The following is a 22,449-nucleotide window of genomic DNA, read 5'->3' as shown; positions in this document are numbered from 1 at the left end:
TGGGTAGTGCTTTCTACTTTCTTTTTTCTCTGCTTCAACTAGATTCAGGTCTTCAGGGCTTTCCCAGCATTGCTGGTGGTTTTACAGACCTTTCTAATTTATGAGTAGTGTTGTAGGTTTTCAAGAGACATGCAAAGAAACAGTTTTGCTTTTTGATCCATTATTTGCATATATGAAAATCCATTTTGAATACCTACATTTTGTATTTGGCAATTGCTTTTTTAAAAAGGAAATGTATAAAACTGTTATTTATTTTGCATTTTGTCCATGTCCACTGCTAGTCAGTGTACCAATTTAGTATATATCGCCTCTGCACATCTGCATTTGTATTTGCAACGAGTTTTATATCTACATAAACTGTAAATAATCGTTTCTGTGAAAGTACCATGATGTCAGGATGATACCAAGATTATATAAAATGCACTATTTTGTCATTATTTCTTATAGGCATTTCCTGGTTGGAATAGCAGTCAATAAAGTTGTATTTTATTTGTAAATAATAATAATAAAATAAAATTATGAGATAGCAGTGGTATACATTCTACACTGTTCCCACCTCCAGAGTTCGGTGTTCCCATTGCCTGCATGGAAACTGCATTAGTGCTCCCAAGATCACAGATAGGGGTTTACAATTAGTACTGTAATCATCTATCTATATATATATTTCCCCATATTCCCTATAGTCCTGATTTCTCTTCCTTTCTAAATCACATATACTACTACCAAGTGTCCTTCCTTTTTGCCCCTCTTCTATCTCCTGATCCTGATGGAATTGGAATTCAGTTACCTCTGGTCATTTTCCCCTAACATGTCTCCTCCTTTGGGAGTATGGACAAAAATTCTTTTTTTAATTATTATTACTGGGGATTTACTATTGACTTAAAAATTGTATGATGGGGCTGGGCAATGGTGCACCCTGCTGTGTGCACATAGTAACAAGTATAAGGACCCAGGTTTGGGCCCTGCTCTTCTCACTCTATTTTTTTATCACTGGGGCTCTGTGCCAGCACTATGAATCTGCTGCTCCTGGAAGCCATTTTTCGTTTGTTTTTTTTTAATAGAACAGAGAGAAATTTAGAGCAGAGGGGGGAATAGAGAGGGAGAGAAACAGAGAGACACTTACAAATTTGCTTCATCACTTGTGAAGCAACCACCCTTCAAATAGGGAGCCAGGGGCTTGAACTAGAGTCCTTGCATTTTGTACTATGTGAACTTAACCTGGTGTGCCCATACCCAGCCGCCTGCTCTCCATGTGCAGTGAGTTGACTTCACAAGCTGTGAAGCAGGTCTGCAGGTATCTTTCTCTCTCCCTATCTCCCCATCCTCTCTCAATTTCTCTCTGTCCTATTTAATGAAAAAAAAAAAAGAGAAAATGGCTGAAGAGACTAGATTTTTAGTGCCAGCAAGAGCTCCAGCAATAAGCCTGGTGGCAATTAAAAAAATTTTAAGATAATAAGGGTATAATTCCATACAGTTCCCACCACCAGAATTCTTTGTCTCATCCCCTTTCTTTGGAAACTTCCGTATTGTTTACCTTTCTGGGAGTATGGGTCAAAAAGAAAAAAAAAAGAATTATTTCAGGGGTGCAGTAGGTGGAAGTTCTGGCTTCTGTAATTGCTTCTCCACTGGACATAGGCATTGGCAGGTGGATCTATAAACCCAGCCTGTTTCTGTCTTTCCCTAGTGGTGTAGAATTTGGGTAGGTGAGGTTCTAGGAAACACTGGTAAGGTTGTCTGCCCAAGGAAGTCAGAGTGGAATTATAGTAGCCTTTGCAACTTTCTGGCTGATAGTTGGTAAGATAAAAAGCAGGACAAAATGTTTAATAACACCCAACCAAAAAGATATGTGTACACTTATGTTCACGGTAGCACAATTTGTAATAGCTAAAACCTGGAAGCAACCCAGGTGCCCAACAGCAGATGAGTGGCTGAGAAAGCTGTGGTATATGTACACAATGGAATACTATACAGCTATCAAGAACAATGAACCCACCTTCTCTGACCCATCTTGGACAGAGCTAGAAGGAATTATGTTAAGTGAGCTAAGTCAGAAAGATAAAGATGAGTATGGGATGATCTCACTCATAAACAAGTGGAGAAAGAAGAACATAAAGGGAAACTCAAAGCAGGATTTGACTGAATTTGGAGTAGGGCACTGAAATACAAATATCTGGATGGAGGGTGAGGGTGAATGTTAAGCTTCACTGGGGGGATGGAGGGAAATGGGATGGGACACAGTCTTTTGGTGGTAGTAATAGTGTTTATGTACATTCCTATAAACTTGTAGTCATATAAATCACTATTTAATTAATATGAGAGGGGAAAATTGATTGTATGTCTCTAACTTTTTAATGCACAGACCACAGGTTGAGTTTTTGATATGTGGACTCTCTTAAAAGCTTAGACCAGGGAGAACAGGACTTTTAGGAAGACAGAGGACCTAGTGGGGGTTATATTGTTATGTGGAAAACTAAGAAATGTTATGTACAAACTATTGTATTTACTGTCGAATGTAAAATATTAATCCCTAATAAAATAATTTAAACAAAAATATTACTTTGACTTTTTATTAAAGAACACATTTTGATAATAGTACTTCAAGTTAATTTTATTGGAAGCCTAACTTTCACTATTTTACTGAAGATCTTCAGTATTGAAGCTCATGGAAATAGACACATACAACATCAAACAACTGACTTTAGCAGACCTTAGATTATTATGCAGAACACCAGTTTCAGGTTGAATTATTCTTTCCTCTTCAGCTACTATTGTATTATCATCAGCGTGTTCCACCCCTTTTACTCCATTATAATCAGGCTTAGTGTGTAGTTCTAGTGAAGTCAGGAGACCCTTTGGCTATACTTTCTTGTTCCTTTTTTTATAACCTCATTGACTATGAATATTCCCAAGAACAATGTGGAAAACACTACACTAAAAAGCTTCGAAACAGGGGCTGGGTGGAGGTACACTTGATTGAGTTCATACATAACCATGCACAAAGGTCCGCTTTCAAGCCTCTGCTCCACACCTGCAGGGGAGAGGCATCATGAGTAGTGAAGCAGGTATCTCTCTTTTGCCCTTTCTGTTTCTCCTTTCTTTCTCTATTACTTTATGTCATATAAAAATAAAATCAGTATTTAAAAAGAAAGTTTTATGAATGAATACCTAAAAAAATAGTTGCCTTTCCATGTATGGATGTCCTCTTGCATTGCTGTAAGTCTCTGTTAGCACTAACACTAACTTTCAGATTCAAAATAAATAATGAAAGTGAATGAGTCCCTCAAAGCCCTGGAAAATGATACTCTAAAGCCCTTTATACCTATCTTACTGTCACTTAGCAAGGAACAGAAATCATAAAGTTCGTAATTTATAGCCTTGGTCCAACATAGAATTGTGTAACATTGCCTATAACTCAAGCTGTTTTTCAACCGTTCCATAAGTCATAGTAATTACTCTGAGTCCCACAGGGTAGGAAAATATAGAGATCGGCTGCCTTACATGATTTTCATCTTCTTACAGGACATGCATATCATCAGCACAGATGAGAACCAAGTGTTTGCGGCAGTCCAAGAATGGAACCAGAATGACACATACAACCTCTACATCTCAGACACACGTGGGATATACTTTACCCTAGCCATGGAGAATATTAAGAGCAACCGAGGTCTAATGGGAAATGTCATCATTGAACTGTATGAGGTATGTAGCCATGATTATTCTACACCTGGATCTGCTTTTCTCTTTTATGACTTTTTGCGCACTAAACACAAGCAGTAGAATTAGTCCTGGGTACCTACCTCAGTAGCACCATGTAACAGTTGTGTGAATTGGGTCAAGTTTGAGAAGGTTTCTGTGCCTCAGTCCTCTCCGTTATAAAACTTGATTGGAACCAGTGAAATAGTTCATTTGGAAGGTTTATTGTTTTGCCATATTTGTTACCCAGATTAAAGTCCAGCCTCCACCACATTGAAGTAAACTTTGATGCCATGATCTCTTTCACTCTTTCTCTTCTGCTTTTCTCTCTCCTTGCCTCCATCAATACTTAATTAATTGATTTAAAAATAGTGAAATACTTACACAATAAGATTATGGTAAAAATGAGAAATACATAAAGTGGACAATGTCCGGTGTAGTGATTTAAACAATAAACTCAAAAATTGTGACTGTCATTTATATTCTTGTATGTATAAACATGATTAAAATCATTGGTCTAGATGTGATCATGTAAGTACCTTTTATAACTTGGTGCTTCTTTTCATAATTTCTAGGTAGTATGAACATGCTATTTATATATTTTCATTATTTAAAAATGTATGTCTTATAAACAATTGTTATAAGAAAGTGAGTATATTTTTGATGTGAGTCTCCCTAAAATTCCATCAGATACATCTATCTGTCTGTGCATGGTGAGGAATTGGCCTTGACTTAAGAATTCTTTACTGATTCCCACTTGTACTGTTTTTGTTTTGATATGTGATCATAAGTTGAAGTACATTTTATCTAGAAAACCAGATGACTCTACATAGAAGCTAGGAGAAAATTGTTTTATAATTAGAACTGTAGGAGCTCAGGCAACAGTGAACCTGAACCTGGTTGAGCACACACATTGTTATGTGCAAGCACCTGAATTCAAGTCCCTGGTCCCCACCTGTAGGGAATAAGCTTCAGGAGCCATGAAGCAGTACTGAGGGTGTTTATTTTTTTATTTTTTTTATTTTAAATTTTTTATTTATAAAAAGGAAACATTGACAAAACCATAGGTTAAGAGGTGTATAGCTTCACACAATTCCCACCAATTGAACTCTGTATCCCATCCCCTCTCCTGATAGCTTTCCTATTCTTTAACCCTCTAGGAGTATGGACCCAAGGTCTTTGTGGGATGCAGAAGGTGCAAGGTCTGGCTTCTGTAACTGCTTCCCCACTGAACATTGGCATTGACAGGTCGATCCATACTCCCAGCCTGACTCTCTCTTTCCCTAGTGGGAAAGGGTTCTGGGGAAGCAGAGCTCCAGGACACATTGGTGGGGTTGTCTGTCCAGGAAAGTCTGGTCCGCATCATGCTAGCATCTGGAACCTGGTAGCTGAAAAGAGAGTTAACATACAAAGCCAAACAAATTGTTGACCAGTCATGGACCTAAGGGCTGGAATAGTGCAGATGAAGTGTTTGAGGGTCCTCCATTTTGGAGATAGCTAGTAGGCATATTTTAGTTAAATTCCAAAGGACCTGTGGCTATACTAGTTTGTTTTTTGTTTGTTTGCTTGCTTTCGTTGTTGTTTTTCATTTTTCTTTTTTCCCCTGAGCCTGAAATCTGATATGCCAGTAGATGTGAGTTATTGTCTGGGGAGATGATGTCATAGCTGGAAAAATGACCAGAAAGCTGGATCAGGAAAGAGTGTAGCTCCCTAATATGGAAAAGGGGTATAAATATTGTTGACTGTAAACCCCATAGATTTGATGTGATCTGGGGCCCATAATTAGCTTAGGAGCCTATGTGACCTCTGCATCCCTGTAGATCTGAGCTCACATTCTGTGGTCATGAGTCGGAACATTCCAAGCTGCCCCAGTATTGACCCATCTTCCTCAGGTGTAGCATAGAGTATGTTGTCCATACTCCCTTTGGAGGATGGAATATTCTCTACCATTGTTGATCCAGGTTGAGGGTAGGGTCATAAGGGGGCCCACAAAGGGGTCTATTTTTTTGTTCCTGATATAAATGACTGGTAACAATGGAGAGAGGGATTTATTTGATGTCTAGGCCCATTATGTCTGTTTGGAAATCTCAGGACTCCCTGATTAGGTCCCCAGCTGATGGGGTGGCCTGATAGTATTTCTATTTATCTCTCCCTCCTCTGTCCCTCTGAATTTATCTCTGTCCTATCAAACAAAATAAATAATAAATGATAATTTAGAAGTAAAATATGTATTTCAGTGATTGCAAGGTCGTCATGCTTTACAATACCTCTACTGACAGAGTGACCATGGAGAGTCCTGATCAGTGTGAAGAGACTTGGCTTATCCCCTTAATTTGATGGATTGAGTTGATCAAATAGTCTATTTTTTTGACAAACATCTCTAGTGACTAGTGGTCAAGACCACACAGGCTATGATGGTTGATAACCAACCATTTATGGAAGGACAAGTTGTCTATTGATGGATGGGGCAGCATCACTATGCTGCATCCTTGAGAATTTCGCCTTTTGAGGGTAGGAATGACAAATAGAACACAGGTATCAGTGCACAGGCTTCTGTTTTGCAGTGGTTCCTTTTGAGTATTGTCTTTCAAAGTCCCAGCATCTCTGCACTGGTATCCAAATTGACTACTCAGTTAGTAAGAGTAGTAGAAACATTGAAGAGTATAATCATTGTATTAGATAGAAAGGAGATTACACAAAGGCCTGCAGTAAGTAAACAGGTATTTTTAAAAGGGAAATTAATGCCATTGGGTATAAAGCAATTATCAGTGGAATTATGATTTCTTAGAAGATAGTTGACAAATGCTAAAATAATTCCCTAAATAAGGTTCCAGTTCAGGATATGTCCAAGATTTTTTCCTAGAATTGTGAAGACAGACAGAGATAACTGGAGGATAATGAGTGACTTTTGGAAGTTTACATCATCATGTCTAATTGCATCTCTACTTGAAATGACCAAGAACTAGAATGTTCCTTTCTTATTTGACGGTGCATCACATCTCCTGGGAAGGTTGCAGGCCAGAGATCATTCCAACCAAGTTAATGTTTGTATACATAAGATTGTACAAGTGAATTATTTGTGCTCCTATAATCAGACCCCAATTGGAAGGAGGAGACATCACTAGAGATGTCATTTTGGTTAAGGAATCCCTTTGTCTTTGATTCTGTTGATACAGTACATGAGTTTTCTACTGTGATTTTTCCTTTCATAAGGAAAACAGCCTGAAATTCCTTGGTCATTTAGAACAGTAAGGCACTCTGAATTTAAGTGGAGCATGGAACAAAACAAAAGATGTGCCTAAATCTATGTAATTTATTTTCTTCTTGCCAAAGTCAGTCACATGTTTTCTGTCTCTATGGGTGGTGTGAGGGTATGCATAATGTCACCATATGTATAGAGGAGCAAGACACACTCTATAAGAGGCTGTGTTACACTTCTCTTCCACATATTTTATTATAGTTTATTATGCCCCAACTTTATGTTCAAGCTCAAGAGGAAACCGGGAAAGATAAGGCTTAGGGAACTTACAATATAATTTGTTGAACTTTGAGGGAACCGATAAAATTTCCTGGTTACCTATATAAGATTTGAAATAGTTAAGGTGTGTGTGTGTGTGTGTACACATTTACACCTCTCAGCTCCAGTTATTGGTGATAGTTCTCTGACTATTAGTTCAAGTCTTGTGCCTAACCACTGTGATATCTTCCCAACCTTATGACCAGCTTTATTCTTTTTGTAAAGCTATGTAGGAAAGCATGGGCTTTTAAAAACTATGATCCATAACTGAAGTCATACACTGAATGATAGGAAGAAATAGTAAATAAAAAATTGTCCTGTAGAGAACCATCAATATAACACCAGAGCAAGGAGGTAATGACCTGTATATTCCCAGTTCTTTTTAACAAGAGTCCTAATCTGATTTGCAGTTGGAGGACGATGTAAAATGGTACACACTCCAAAAGGCAGGAATACTGTGAATCAAAAATTGGACAGAAGCACTTTGTGAGGCTGAACTAGCAAGTCTAATTGTGTAGAATAGATGCTTATCAAATATAAGAATGTGTACTAGATAAGCAGTTGTAATTCAGATTCTGCAAGGCACTTTATACCAAGGGAATTAATTGAATCCTGACACTTTTTAGACCATGGTCATATTGAAGGTTTTTAGAGGGCAATGCTGTTTTGCACCTGGAGATAAATCATGTAATTTGGAGATAAAACTTAATTTAATTGGTCTCTAGGGGTCATTAGACTTTAGCCTTCTTCACTGGAGATTCTCATAGAAGTTGAGATTGTATAACATATGGTCAGTTAGAAAAGAGACTATCATTTTCCTGGACTCAAAATGCCCTTGAGTAGCTCAGCTGGGAAAACCAGTACATATTCACTTTCGGTTCAGTTGAATTAACACACTTTCATTCAACATATTTTGTTTGATAGTTTTGTGCCTGAGAGTTATAATCTATTAGAAAAATAGAAGTGATTGTTGGGGCAGTAATCATAATATAGCTTGTATTACAATAACATCTCACATTGTAGGTTCACAGAGGGAAAGTTTAGTTCTCACTCAGGAGTTTAAGGACACTTGAAAATGAGTTTGCTTAAAAAAGTAAATTTCTGGAGCTTGAGAGAAAGCATGCCTGGTTCTCCCACACAAGGAGAGAACTAGAGTCTGATATGAAAAGGACTGAGTGATAAACATTATAAAGATACTAATTAAAGAACTTGATTGAAGAGGTGGACTTTTATTCTCTGAGGTAGTGTTTTGGTTTTCCCTCACATCTGCATACAAAGAACAGAATATTTTCCCACCCTAAAGTGATCCACTCTGGATAGCTAATGTATATATTTATATTATAATATAATCAGAGAGTACACCTATAGCCTTTATTTTTTCCTTTTTTTATGTCCATGAAGTGGCTTGGGCTGGCCACCACCATTTAAATCTTCTGTCATATCACTGTCTTCCACATAAAACTCTCATTTTTTGTTAGCATTAAAAAGGTGCAAAGTGAGGGCTTATTTGAGTAATTATCTTGAAGATTTTGACATTGTCAAGTCTGGAAGCCCAATGAGGGCCAAGTCCACTGAATTCCCTAAAACTTACTCAGATCAAAACACTGGGCGTTTTTGGCTGGGGATATAGATCAATCTGCCAACACCCATGCCCAACAGAGGAGCAGTTGCAGAAGCCAGAACTCCTACCCTCTGTACCCAAAAAGGACTTTGATCCTTACTCCCAGAGTAGTGAATGATAGAAGTAAACCACAGAGCTCTGCATCCCCATACCTTAAGTACTTGTCACCAGGAATACTGTGTATACCATCAATGAAAGGGAAGCAAATCTGGAAAACACCAAAGGACACTAGACACACTTTCTCTTATCTGACAGAAGAAGAAAAAAAAAAGAAAGACACTTGGAAGTAGTAATATGTGTAGGGGTGAACTAGAAAGGAAGTGAAAGCAAGACCATTGAAAAAATGGGATATATATATAATCAGCCCATATCAGTGGCATTAGGAGAACTACTACACTTTCCAGTGGAAATGATAAGACACAGAACTCTGGTGCTGAGGACTGTATGCAATTATACCCCTATTATCTTATAATTTTGTAAGTCAATATTAAATGACTAATAAAAATTAAATTAAAAAATAAGCCCATAAAATAAAATAAAACAGTAAGAACTAAGAAAAAAAACTTTTTCCACTAGTCAATCAAAAAGCAGGTTTCTACCCAATAGCTTTAGTTATATTACCAAATTTGATAGTGAACTTATGATATGGTTCATTTTCTGTAATACTTTACATATATTAGATTTTAAACTTTTAACTCCTTTAAATAGTGCCTTAATGCCTTTGTACCAGTTAATGCCTTAAATAATCATTGGTGAACACACACACTCTCTCTCTCTCTCATTCATTTTAAATTGTCTACTTGGTATTCATAAGCTGATCCAGTATAGTCACAGAGTCACACTTTTTTTATGAGGTCCTCAGTTCAGATTGTAGTGCCATATGGGACCATATCAGATAATGATGGCACATTGCTATATTGTCTCTCCTGTACCTCTCTCTGTCTCTTTTTCACTCTCGAGAGAAATAAGTACTAAAAAATACGCATAGGAAAGTCATTCAGAAATGGTAGTGTACAATGTATAAGCCCCTGGCTCATCCTCTGGAGCTGCATCAGCAATGAAAAATAAAGTAGAAATATCTACAACCCATATTAAAATGCAAAAATAAAAAGGAAAAATTATTGTAATAATATACTTTACTCTAGCCAGTTATGTAAGATATTTTCATTAAAGTATATACTCAATGTGAAAAATTAATAGTGAGAGTTTATGATTTTTCCTTACTACTTCTAAAAAGTCTATATATATTTTTTATTTTCCACATACAACATAGGTTAAATTTTCACCATAATATTTGCTAGCATTTAAATTATATAAAATTTATAGTAGGGAGTCGGGCGGTAGCGCAGTGGGCTAAATACACGTGGCACAAAGCACAAGGACTGGCTTAAGGATCCCAGTTCGAGCCCCTGGCTCCCCACCTGCAGGAGAGTAGCTTTAGAGGCGGCGAAGCAGGTCTGCAGGTGTCTATTTTTCTCTCACCCTCTCTGTCTTCCCCTCCTCTTTCCATTTCTCTCTGTCCTATCTAAGAACGACATAAATAACAACAATAATAACTACAACCACAATAAAAAAACAAGGGCAACAAAAGGGAAAATAAATATTTAAAAATTGTAGTAAGAAAGGTGACTTTTCTTATTTTTTATTTATTTGGGGATTAAAATTTTACAGTAGACAGTAAATACAATAGTTTGTACATGCATAACATTTCTCAGTTTTCCACACAACAATACAAATCCCACTATGTCCTCTGCAATCTTGTTCCAGGACTTGAACTCCCCCCACCCCTAGCCCCACCCCCACCCCCACTACCCACCCCAGAGTCTTTTACTTTGGTGTAATACACCAACTCCAGTCCAAGTTCTGCTTATTGTTTTCTCATCTGATCTTGTTTTTCAACTTCTACCTGTGAGTGAGATCATCTCATATTTATCCTTCTGTTTCTGACTTATTTCACTTAACCAAATTTCTTCAAGCGCCATCCAAGATGAGCTGAAAACAATGAAATCACCATTTTTAAAACCTGAGTAGTATTATGTATCCATGCCACAAACTAGCTCATATGTTGTTGGACACCTGGGTTGCTTCCAGGTTTTGGCTATTACAAATTGTGCTGCTCTGAACAAGTTGTGGTATATATATACAATGGGATACTACTCAGCTATTAAAAATGGTGATTTCACTGTTTTTAGCCCATCTTGGATGGAACTTGAATAAATCATGTAAAGTGAAATAAGTCAGAATCAGAAGGAAGAATATGGGATGATCTCACTCTCAGGCAGAAGTTGAGAAACAAGATCAGAAATGAAAACACAAGTAGAACCTGAACTGGAGTTGGTGTATTGCACCAAAGTAAAAGACTCTGAGGTAGTTGGGGAGAGTACAGATCCAAAAAGGATAACAGAGGACCTAGTGGGGGTTGTATTGTTATGGAAAACTAAGAAATGTATGCATGTACAAGCTATTGTATTTACTGTCAAATGTACAAACTATTGTATTTACTATGGAGTATAAAACATTCTACCAATAAAGAAATTAAAAAATAAACAACAACAACAAAAATAAAATTGTGCTGCTATAAACATAGGTATACACAAATCTTTCTAGATAGGTGTGTTGGGTTCCTTAGGATATATCCCCAGAGAGGAATTGCAGGATCATAGGGTGGGTCCATTAGTAACTAGCCTTGTGAGATTTCCCCAGAGTGCTCTCCATAGCGGTTGGACCAATTTACATTCCCACCAGCAGTGCAGTAGAGTTCAGAAAAGGTGGTGTTTCTTACCCGTTATTCTAAACTATCTCAAATTTTAAATCAAATATTATCTTTATAATTCAATTTTGAATTGATTAAATGAAACAAATATCACTTAATTCTACCAACATATTTAAGGGACTAAATAACCATATGTTCTAATTACTATCAATTTGTTTTGTACAATTCTAAGCAATATATATGTATATATATTTCATATTCATCGATCACAGTATCATTTTGTTGTAGATATCATTCTGCATTCTACCTAGGAAAGTTCAAAGGTGCAAAATAATTTCTAACTTTGTTCAGATCACACCTCTGGCACTGCATTAGAATGAATTCATATCTATTAAACCATTAAAAAGCCCAGGGCTTCAATCCTGGAGGTGGTACAACTCACAGAGTGCCAGACTTGCAGGCAGACATCTTGAGTTCTATCCCAGGCATTGCATATGCTAGAGAATTTCTCTGGTTCTCTCCTCTTCCCTCCCTTTCCTCTCTCCCTTTCTTTCACCTTTTTTAAAAATAAATAAACCTTATTTTAGAAGCCCAAAAGCTTCCTACTATGCTATTTTCCATATTTTTAAATCAAGATATAATTTATGTGCAGTGAAATTTACCCTTTTTGGTACTTAGTGCTGTGTTTTGACAGGGGTATGTAGTTGTGTAGCCATTATCATAATCAATACATAGAAGAGTTTTTGTACCTTAAAATGCTTTCTCTAATGAGCCATTTATAGTCAACACTTCTCCCACCCCAATTCACTGGCAGCAAAACACAGTCTGTTATCTTTCTCCTTCTTTCTCTAGTTATGTCTTTCCCAGAGTGCCCTGTGAAGGTGGTTATATCTTGGGTGATATTTTCAGTCTGTCTTTTTCATTTGGTTCATTTTAGATATATGCATTTGAACTTCAGCATGCTGTTCCTAAGTATCAGTTTCCCTTTTTATTCTAAGTGGTATCCTATTATGTGAATATGCCCTAGTTTGTGTATTAAGTTGCACTGTTTCCAATTTTGTGTGATAACATAATTTCTATTAATATTTATGTGAGGATGCATTTTATTATTTCTAATAGACACAGCATACCTAGGAACAGAATTACTGTGTTTAATGTCCGTATACATTTATTTAAAAATTACCAAACTGTTTTTTAAAGTGTCAGCATCCTCTTACATCTTTTCTCCATCAAATATATTTGTGAGTTATAGTTGTTTTATATAGTCACCATCACATGGTATTAGAAGCTGTGTGCATGCATGCACATGTGCCCATTTTATAGGGACCCACTGACACTAGCTAATAACGTTGACTCATTATACTTGGATGGATAGAATGAAACTTCTGGAACCATCTCTAGATTCTGGACTCTGCTTATCATTAGTGTTTCCCAAGTTTCCTTGTCCCTGGTGATTGCCCCCCCCCCCTTTGCTGTATCATGTCCTTGGGTGACCCTCCTCTGACCAGGTAGACACATGCTTCTACGCTCCACAAGGACATTATCTTTCCAGACTGTAAACTGTTGGTCCCTCACCACAGGTTCCACTCTAGGGACAGCCCAAGGCCAATTGTGGTGATTGTTTTTCTCAGTAGGATCTTTCATTCTTTATCCTGAGGGACCAGGTAGGTCGATTAACAGATGACCCAGCCACATGGACCCCAAGTTCTGCCAAGGGGTAATTTTCAGTCTCCTTGCCATTCAAATGGATTCCCAGAGGGGAAGTCAATATGCAGGCTTGACACTTGTCTCCCATGACCAAGATCCCAGAATGGTATCCTTCTTCATCTTCTGAGACTAGCTAGCATCAACAGCTATGCCTCTGATTTAGAACAGCAGTAGGCTAAAAACATATTTAAATTTTGTCAAATATCAAGTATCTCCTTGGCTGGAAAAAAGTCAAAGTGCGAATTTCATTCCAGTTCCTTTGTGTTGCATGTGGTGAGGGTGAGAAGTGTTCCATGATAGTTTTGTGTCAGCAAGGTATTTATGCTGATATGCATATATAGGAATGACTATAGTATGCTGAAATATTATTTATTTAATACTTTGGTGGAGTCAAGAAGTTTGCAAGTTGTTGGTCTATGGTACACCAGAGCTATGCACCATCCATATAGATGGTCAACATATACAGTGTGTAGGAACAAAAAGCAATTCAGTAACACTAATTCAAGAACAATCCAAGTTCTAGTGAAAAGTATTCTAGTTCTTTCAGATGGGAGGAAGATTGCCTTAGCATTATATACAGCTAAAAGAGAAATACCATCAGAGCTTCAGATGAGTTCCCTGTAAGTCCTTTCCTAAATCTTTTTAGTCCCTCTTCTTCCAATTTTGTCTTCAGAATATGTGAGACACAGAATATTCCCATCTGAGTGGTGATACTCTCAGTGAGAAGATGTAGTTGGTTGTGGCCAATCTACCAGATGATTATGGTTAACCAGAAGGACTGGTAGTATTTATGCTGTGATAGAACACACACAGAGGGGGCGGGGACGCCAGGAGCATCCTAGGAGCAGATTTAGTGGTCTGCTCAGGAGCCTAAATCTTACCTTTTTTTTTTTTCTTCCAAGAAATAGACATCAGGGTCGTAGGTACATGATATGCAGGTGGGGGTGGCAATGAGAATTCTCTGGAATTTAGGGGAAAGCATTCTCCCAATGGTCTTCAAAAAAAATAATAGGCACTGGCTCTATGATTAAGGAGAATGACAAAAGGCTTACATCAGGTAGAAATTTCAAAAGAAATACAAACTTTGTTGTCTGTGAGAAATGGCTGGCAATTAGGTTAAAGAGAAAAATACCTTTGCAGTTGGTTTTAAGGACTGAAGTGAATTGAGTACCTCTTAGCCCCTAGATGAACATATGAGAGGCCAGACTTTCTGAAATGATGCCAACATTAAGGAGTTACAGGAGGGAGGGTGCCCGTGGGCAAGGGCAGATTTTTATACCATTTCCTGCCAGCTTCTTCTTGATCTGCCCACTCTCTGTTCAGGTTAGTATTCTCATCAGTCCAACATTGGCCTTTCGTTAAATCCCCTAGAGGTGTCCTTCCCAGGTAATTCTGATCTCTTCTGGACATCCTTTTAATCTTTTTGTGTGTGTGTATTTTATTTGGGTTATGATTTTCCTTCAAGAACAATCAAATAGCCTAAAAACTAAAGAGAAGACTTATTTTATCATTTAAATTGTACCACTTGAGAATAAGATAACTCAGTTCTTTAGCATTCTTTATCTTTAATCTCTCACTGGGACTCTTTTAGAACAGCAGTAAGCCTCAGTTAACCATGATTCTCAATAAAAAAGATAAATAAAAAAAATTTAAATTTTATAAAATTCTGGGAGTTGGGTGGTAGTCCAGCAGGTTAAACGTAAGTGGCACAAAGCACTAGGACTGGCTTAAGGATCCCGGTACGAGCCCCCAGCTCCCCACCTGCAGGGGTGTCCCTTCACAAGTGGTTAAGCAGGTCTGCAGGTGTCTATCTTTCTCTCCCCCTCTCTGTCTTCCCCTCCACTCTCAATTTCTCTCTGTCCTCTTCAACAATGAAAATATCAATAACAACAGTAGTAACTACAACAGTAAAAAAGGGCAACAACAACAACAAAACTATATAAAATTCTACCATACAAACTGTTCTTTCTCTCTCTCTCCTTCTACCTCTACCTCTTCCTCTTGCTCTCCTTCTCACCTTCTCTCCTATCTCCTCTCTCCCCTTTCTGCTCTTTCTGTGTGTACTTCAACACTTTAGTTGACCCTTTGGCTTCAAAACATGCTGGGATTTGTATGGGAAGTGAAGGAAATCTCTCTTTGATAGAGGGTGTTGTCATTCTACTGTATTTCTATTGCTCAGAATGTAGATATAGAAGGAATGAATGTTTGTGTAGAATTTAGACAATTTTCTTCCTCAAGAACCCTTGCAGATTATTAATATCTTTTTAAATATTGCTAACATTGTAATTTTTTCCTTTTACACTTTGGTTTTCCTACTACAGGTTTTTTATTAGTCAGTTAATATTGATTTACAAAATTATGAGGCAACAGAGATATAATTCCACACCATTCCCACCAATGGAGTTCTGTGTCCCCGTTCCTTCCTCTGGAAACTGCAGTACTTCTCCCGAGGTCACAGACATGGGTTGACTATTATATATATATATAATAATAATAATATAATAAATAATAAATAATGTGTGTGTGTGTGTGTGTGTGTGTTTTGGCCCATTTTTTCAGTTCCTACCTTCCCTTCCTTCTAAGTCAAAGCTACACCTATTTCTACTTCCTAATAACCTTTCTTTGTTCCTCTTTCTCTGGATCTTGGGGTCTTGATGAAGTTGGAGTTCCGAGCCCTCTAGTCATCTTCCCCTAACATTTCTCCCCCTCTAGAGGCATGGACCAGAATTCTTTGGGGGGGTGCAGTAGGTGTGAGTTCTGGCGTCTGTAATTGCTTCTCCACTGGACATGGGCATTGCAAGTGGATCTATACCCCCAGCCTGTTTCTATCTTTCCCTAGTGGTGTAGAGTCTGGAGAAGTGAGGTTCCAGGGCACATTGGTGAAGTCATCTGCCCAGGGAAGTTAGGACGGAATTATAGTAGCATCTGAAACATGGAGTCTGAAAGGCAGCAAGATACAAAGGATGATAACATAATAAAATTAAACTAACAGGAGCCAAAGAGTAGGAATAGAGCAGTAGAGAATAGAGATTTCAGGGTAGAGAGAAGCTAGGAAGTAAACTTTAGGTACGTTTCTAGGGGAAAATGGCATCAGTAGTTTTTGTTTGAGCTTGATATTTAACATAGAGGTGGACTAAGAATATTGTCTGAGAAGATGGTGTGAGAGTTGAGAGCAGAACTTGAAAATGGATTAGGGTAGATAGTAGCTCTCAAACTTGAAGAAAGTATATAAATACTATTAACTGTTTAACCCATTCATCTGACCCAGGGACCTTATATATTTACATTTAGCACAGGAGGCTTTGCAACCTCCTAGTCCCTGTCAGTCTAAGATCACAATCCATGTTCACAGGTGGGAACTGCACTCATTTCAGGACCAATATTTCTCTAGTGGCAAGGTAGGATGCTGCAACCTCCCTTTGAAGTGGGGTAGTCATTATCATTGCTACTTTACAGTGAAGGCAGTGTCCTGGAGAGGCCCATAGATGATGTTCCTGATGGAGGAGAGAGGGATCTATTTGAGGTCTATTCCTATAATATCTATGTGGAAATCCAAGGACTAGAGCCTCAGATGATGGTAGCCTGGTATTGGGCATAAAGGCCTAGGAATATGTTTTGATCTTTTATCTCCCTATGATACTCTTCTCCCTTCAAAATATTCAGTGTATGTAAATCTCAAAACATTGGGACCTTTGGCAAGGATGATTGACATTACTTCATATATCCTTTGCCACCCAAATGAGGAAATAACAAATGGGGAGCAAGACTTTTCCCTCCAAATCCAAAGTGACCACTGGCTCAGACTCAAAGTTGATATGGATTTGTTTGAAGACACACAGTGACTTAGTGACACAGCATAAGACAGTGGCTGAATCACCAAGCTAGGTCATCTGACACCCTTCCTCACCACAAAGAAAAAAAAAAAAAGAAGAAGAAGAAAAGGAAGAAAAGTGTATTTAGAATTACACCAATAAGGAGTATACCTTTATTTCTCAAAAACCTATGAGAAGTCCCTCCTAAGCAAAACCCTGTATTCTCTAGAAATGGCAGCTCCTTCAGCCATCTTCACATTTACACCTCAGCAGGAACATTAATAGTTAATTAAGGAGAAGAAGGGTCTGTGGAATAAAGTTAAGACACATACATTGGAAAAAATCAGATAACGGGCCGGGTGGTAGCGCACCTGGTTGAGCGCGCATGTTACAATACGCAAAGACCTGGGTTCAAGTCCCTGGTCCTCACCCGCAGGGGAAAAGCTTCACAAGTGGGGAAGCAGTGCTACAGGTGTCTGCCTGTCTTTCTTTCTCTCTCTCTCTATTGCCTACTTCCTCTCAATTTCTGGCTGTCTCTATAAAGTAAATACAGATTAAAAAATTAGAAAAACAAAAAATTAAGAAGAAAATATCAGATAACTAAGAGGATATGAGGTATCTGGGGATGGGAAGAAATGGATATGAGATGAACTTCTCACAGGGAACACGTGATAAATGCTATTTCTCACCAGGTTTCTCTTCCTTTTTATACACCTAAAACCTTATGGGGAGTTCAGGGCTATTCCCAGAACTTCTTCAAGAAACAGGCATTTTGGCCCAACATGGTTCCCCATCTCTCGCCTTTTTTCCTAGGTAGCAGGTATCAAAGGGATATTCCTGGCAAACAAGAAGGTGGATGACCAGGTGAAGACATACATCACTTACAACAAGGGCAGGGATTGGCGCCTACTACAAGCTCCTGACGTGGACCTAAGAGGAAGCCCAGTACACTGTCTGCTGGTCAGTCTCACATGCCAAGGGTCATCTGGTTTCCTGGGAATGCTGTGTCAAGGGCTTCTTACTTCAAAGAGTTCCTAGAAATTTCACTGGACAAGGCATTCAGGTGGTGGCACACCTAGTTAAGCACACATAGTACTAAGTACAGGGACCCACCAGAAAGATCTGAGTTCAAGCCCTTGGCTCGCCACCTGCAAGGGGGATGCTTCACAAGCAGTGAGGCAGGTCTGCAGGTTTCTATCTTTCTCTCTCCCTCTCCCTCTTCTCTCAGTTTCCCTCTGTCCCATCCAATAAAATGTGGGAAAAATGGCCTCTAGGAGCAATGGATTTATTGTGCTGGCACCAAGCCCCAGTTCTTCTTCTAGCGTTTGCCCTTCTTCTGTAGCCAGTCAACAGCATCAGGTTGAGCCTGATGTAAAGTTTCGAGACCTCCTTTGAATCTGGAGAGGTGGCAGTCGTTGACTATGTGGGTCATAGTCTGTCTGGAGCCTCAGGGGCAGTTTGGGTTGTCTATGGCTCCCCAGCGATGGAACATAGCGGCGCACCGGCCATGGCCTGTTTGATAGCGATTGAGGAGGGCCCAATCATAATGTGCTAGGTCAAAGCCAGGTTGACGCTTGCAGGGGTCTGTGATGAGGTGTTTGTTCTTTACCTCAGCTGACTGCCAGCTCTGTTTCTAAGAGACTAGAACAGAGAAGTTCAGTGTAGGCATAGGGGACCAGATTGGGTGACGAGACGTCAAGCGTTGAACAGGGTGGGCAAAGATATCCACGTATATTGGCAGGTCCAGTCGAGCGTAGACGTGGGAAATGAACTTAGATGATGCCACATCCCGACGAATATCTGGCGGGGTGATGTTGCTAAGAACTGGCAGCCATGGAACCGGGGTAGAACGGATGGTTCCAGAAATTATCCTCATGGAGGAATGTAATTTGGAATCGACCAAGTGGACATGGGGGCTACGGAACCATACTGGGGCACAGTATTCTGCAGTGGAATAGCATAATGCCAGAGATGATGATCGTAGTGTGGAAGCACTCACACCCCATGAGGAGCTGGCCAGTCTTGCAAGCCCCAGTGATAACCCTGGAGGCATAAAAGAAAAAAAGAAATAAAAGAGAAACAAAGAAAGAAAAGAAAGAGAAATTTGACTGGACAAGAAGCTCCTACAAGTGCCAAAGTCTTCATCTGTAAACTCGGATGACATCAGTTGGTTGAAAACTTTAGTTTAGGTCTGCAGATTTTTACTGAAAATGTTCTATGTACTTCAACTTCTAGTATTCAGGAAACAGAGGGGGTGGAGCCTGTGTTTAAGGGCTAAAGGAAGAGACATGGTTACAATATACATATTACTAATACTGGTAGGATGTCATTTGCTAAGTGCTTGATAGATGTCAAGGAAAGAAAATTTGCCTTGGGAGCTAAGGAAAGACCAGAGTGGTATGTCAACCAGGGATGCTAGCTAATCTATTCGTATCTAAGGATTCTTGTGAGACAGAATTCTGGAGAAGATGCTATAGACAGGATGTGTCTGTTGCCCAGTTGAACAAATTCTTCTAAGGCCCAGCTATGATTATGTGTTTCCTTATCAGAAATTTGTCTTTTGTCACTAAAATATTTATTAGCTACTTACTCTGTTCTAGACATAATGTTAAGAAGCTAGAATGTCATGGTTTGTTACAACTCCGTTATTATTTTGTGTATGGAGGTCAGAGGGAAGCGACCTCCTGTGTCTAGGAACTGATCACATCATAAGCACTCTTTATGAGACTTTATTTATGTCTTGGTATGGTTTTCTCAACCTAATTTTAACTTTCTCCCCTTCATCATATTCTTCTTGTTATTCATTATAAAATCTACATCTCTATAAATCTCCAGCTTCTTCAAGAATAATCCAAGCCAGACACAGAAAGACTTAACAACATATGATGTCATTCATATGTGGTATATAAAGAAAACAAGACAGAGAAACTAATTAAGATAGAAATAAGCTTCTTGATGAATTAGTGGTTATCAGAGGAATGGGGACACTAGTGTATAACAAAGGGACAAATATATGGTACTGGGTAGAATAGGACATTCAATGGCAAATTTATATTAGTATATTTTAAGTGATACATACTTGAAAGAAGTATATGTTATAATGCAGTGTTACTCCCTCAGAAAAAGCTAAGTGGTAGAATTAAAAAAAAAGAACTTCAACGAGAACAAATTAGTATGTATGAGATAGAAACACATTTATGTGAGTTTTAGATAGCAGCTTCAAATGTGGTATTTAAAAATATAACAATAAACTATATGAAACATATATGTGATCTGGCTGAAGAAGAAGGTAGATATTAGCATCTACTAATCCACCCCACCTAGTGGTCCTCAAAACTCTAGGAGAAAGAATCTGATACTCAAGTTTAGATAGAAGTCAGGGTCATCAGATGGGAGGGATAGTCAGAATAGCTTCATAAGGCCAACAGTGAGCCTGACCTTGACTGATGGGGCAAGGAAGAGGGGAGATTGAACATAACTGTGATAGGAAAGGGGAAGGAAGTGGCCATTGGTTGGTGCTCAGCGTATGATATAAACATACTAGCGATCTCAGGTGGAATTGCTCCTTAGCTCATCCAACACTTAGATGGATGAGCTACTTCTACTAACTTGTTATTTTGGGAAACAGAAACATAAGGGATATTCAGGAGTAATGTCTGGGAAAATCTGGGAGCTTCCTCTCTAGTGGGGCAGTGTGTATAAGTAGTTTCCTGCAGTTAAGCTATATTCTTGTTTTTAATTTTAGCCCTTCTGCTCCTTACACCTGCACTTGCAAATCTCTGAAAACCCATATTCCTCAGGAAGAATCTCTAGCAAGGAGACAGCCCCAGGACTTGTAGTGGCTACAGGTAAGGAGTTCCTCATTTCCTCTCAAAATAAACAGACTGATAAGAGTTTTTGTAATAGGGATTTTTTACTTTAATAAAACATGATATATGAACTCCCTGGCTTGTCAAGTAGGTAAGTTGGGGTGCTTTCTCTTTACTTAGAGGATTCTTTGCAAAGGGTTTCACCCCAGAGCTGTTTTTAATCAGGAGGTCTCTGGAGCATGTAAAGGTTTGTTTACACAGGATTAACCAATTGGCTGAGAGCCTGGGGAAAGGGCAGAAAAAGTTAAGGTTGCATTGTTGGAACCACTGTCCACTGACCATCAATCAGAAATGATGATAAAGCGACTAAGAAACGAAAATGAACGTCTCCAGAGAATGCATTCTGATTATCATGCATTTGATTTACATACACCTTTTCAGGAATACATTGATGGCATAAAGCAAGACAAACTTTTATTCTTATAGGTTAGAGCTCTAGTGTTAGGCAGATTTTTTTTCCCCAATGAAAGCAGATGTATTCACAGAGATTTTCTGAGATACTACCTTCAACTTGGATTGCATTAACTCTTGAGACCTCCAACACAAAGCTTTCTCCAAACTTCCAACCTGTGGATTTTTCCAGACCACCAATGACCTATCACTGTAATTAGAATTGTAGTTAGCATAGTCTTCTGGCATTTCAGCCACACCTCTGAACTATATAGGGACTGACACCACCTCTATTAACACCACTGGTGTCAGACCATCCAGAACAGGGACAATTGGTGGGCAGGCTCTGAGGCTGCCTTGCCTTTGGCATGACCTCCACTCTGCAATAGTCACACCTCCCAATTCATGGGCTAATGTGCTTTATGCCTTTCCTCAAGGTCCCAATGAATCCATGAACTATTGTAGAATTAGTTCTGGAAAATAATGGATCAGTGATGTAAGATAATAGTATTTAAAAGTGTGCTACATAGTCAATCTTTGTGCCATGTGACTTACCCACTCTGAACTTTATTTTTCTTATTGGCAGAGTGGGAATAATAGTACTAACATAATAGAATTAAAGGATTAAATGAAGATATGAATTTACAGTGCCTAGGACTATTGAACTCTCAACATGTTACCATCAATATTGTGGATGTTTTAAACTACTCTCATCTCAGAATATGACTTGCTCATATTCTTCAATGGAAGCAATAAATTATATGCTTCCACTATGCGTGAATGAATGAATACCCTCAGGAACCCTGTCAACCTCACTTCTAAACTCAGCTTTGAAACTTAGGAGCTTTGTGAATGCGTATTAGCTCTTTAACCTTTGAGTTTCATTTTCTTCCTCTGTTCAGCAGGGCTGTTGTCTACCTTATGAGAGTTGTAAGAATTAGAGATGAGACCATCTATCTGCAAGACTGCTCTAAGCAGAGAGCTTAGAGCATATTGAGGTGGACTTAATGGTGTTTGTTATTATCTGAGACCAGCACAAACCTCTAAGCTAGTCCATTTCACATCTGTACAGATTAGGAGATATGTAGCTATTAAAGAGCTTTTGAAGATTTATTATTTATTCATGG

General features: G+C 38.6%; 1 protein-coding gene across 1 annotated transcript in view; it reads left to right on the top strand.

Annotated features, from left to right (window-relative positions):
- Positions 1-22,449, top strand: part of SORCS3 (sortilin related VPS10 domain containing receptor 3) — a 795,336-nt gene that overhangs the window by 646,608 nt on the left and 126,279 nt on the right. The window contains exons 9-11 of the mRNA XM_007530390.3: positions 3,520-3,699; positions 17,877-18,023; positions 20,809-20,911. Of these exons, the coding sequence (XP_007530452.2) occupies positions 3,520-3,699; positions 17,877-18,023; positions 20,809-20,911 (430 nt within the window). The remainder of the gene's footprint in view (positions 1-3,519; positions 3,700-17,876; positions 18,024-20,808; positions 20,912-22,449) is intronic.

The sequence above is a fragment of the Erinaceus europaeus genome, chromosome 14, assembly GCF_950295315.1.
Source record: "Erinaceus europaeus chromosome 14, mEriEur2.1, whole genome shotgun sequence".
NCBI classification, from domain to species: Eukaryota; Metazoa; Chordata; class Mammalia; order Eulipotyphla; family Erinaceidae; genus Erinaceus; species Erinaceus europaeus.
This window is presented reverse-complemented; position numbering and strand designations above follow the sequence as displayed.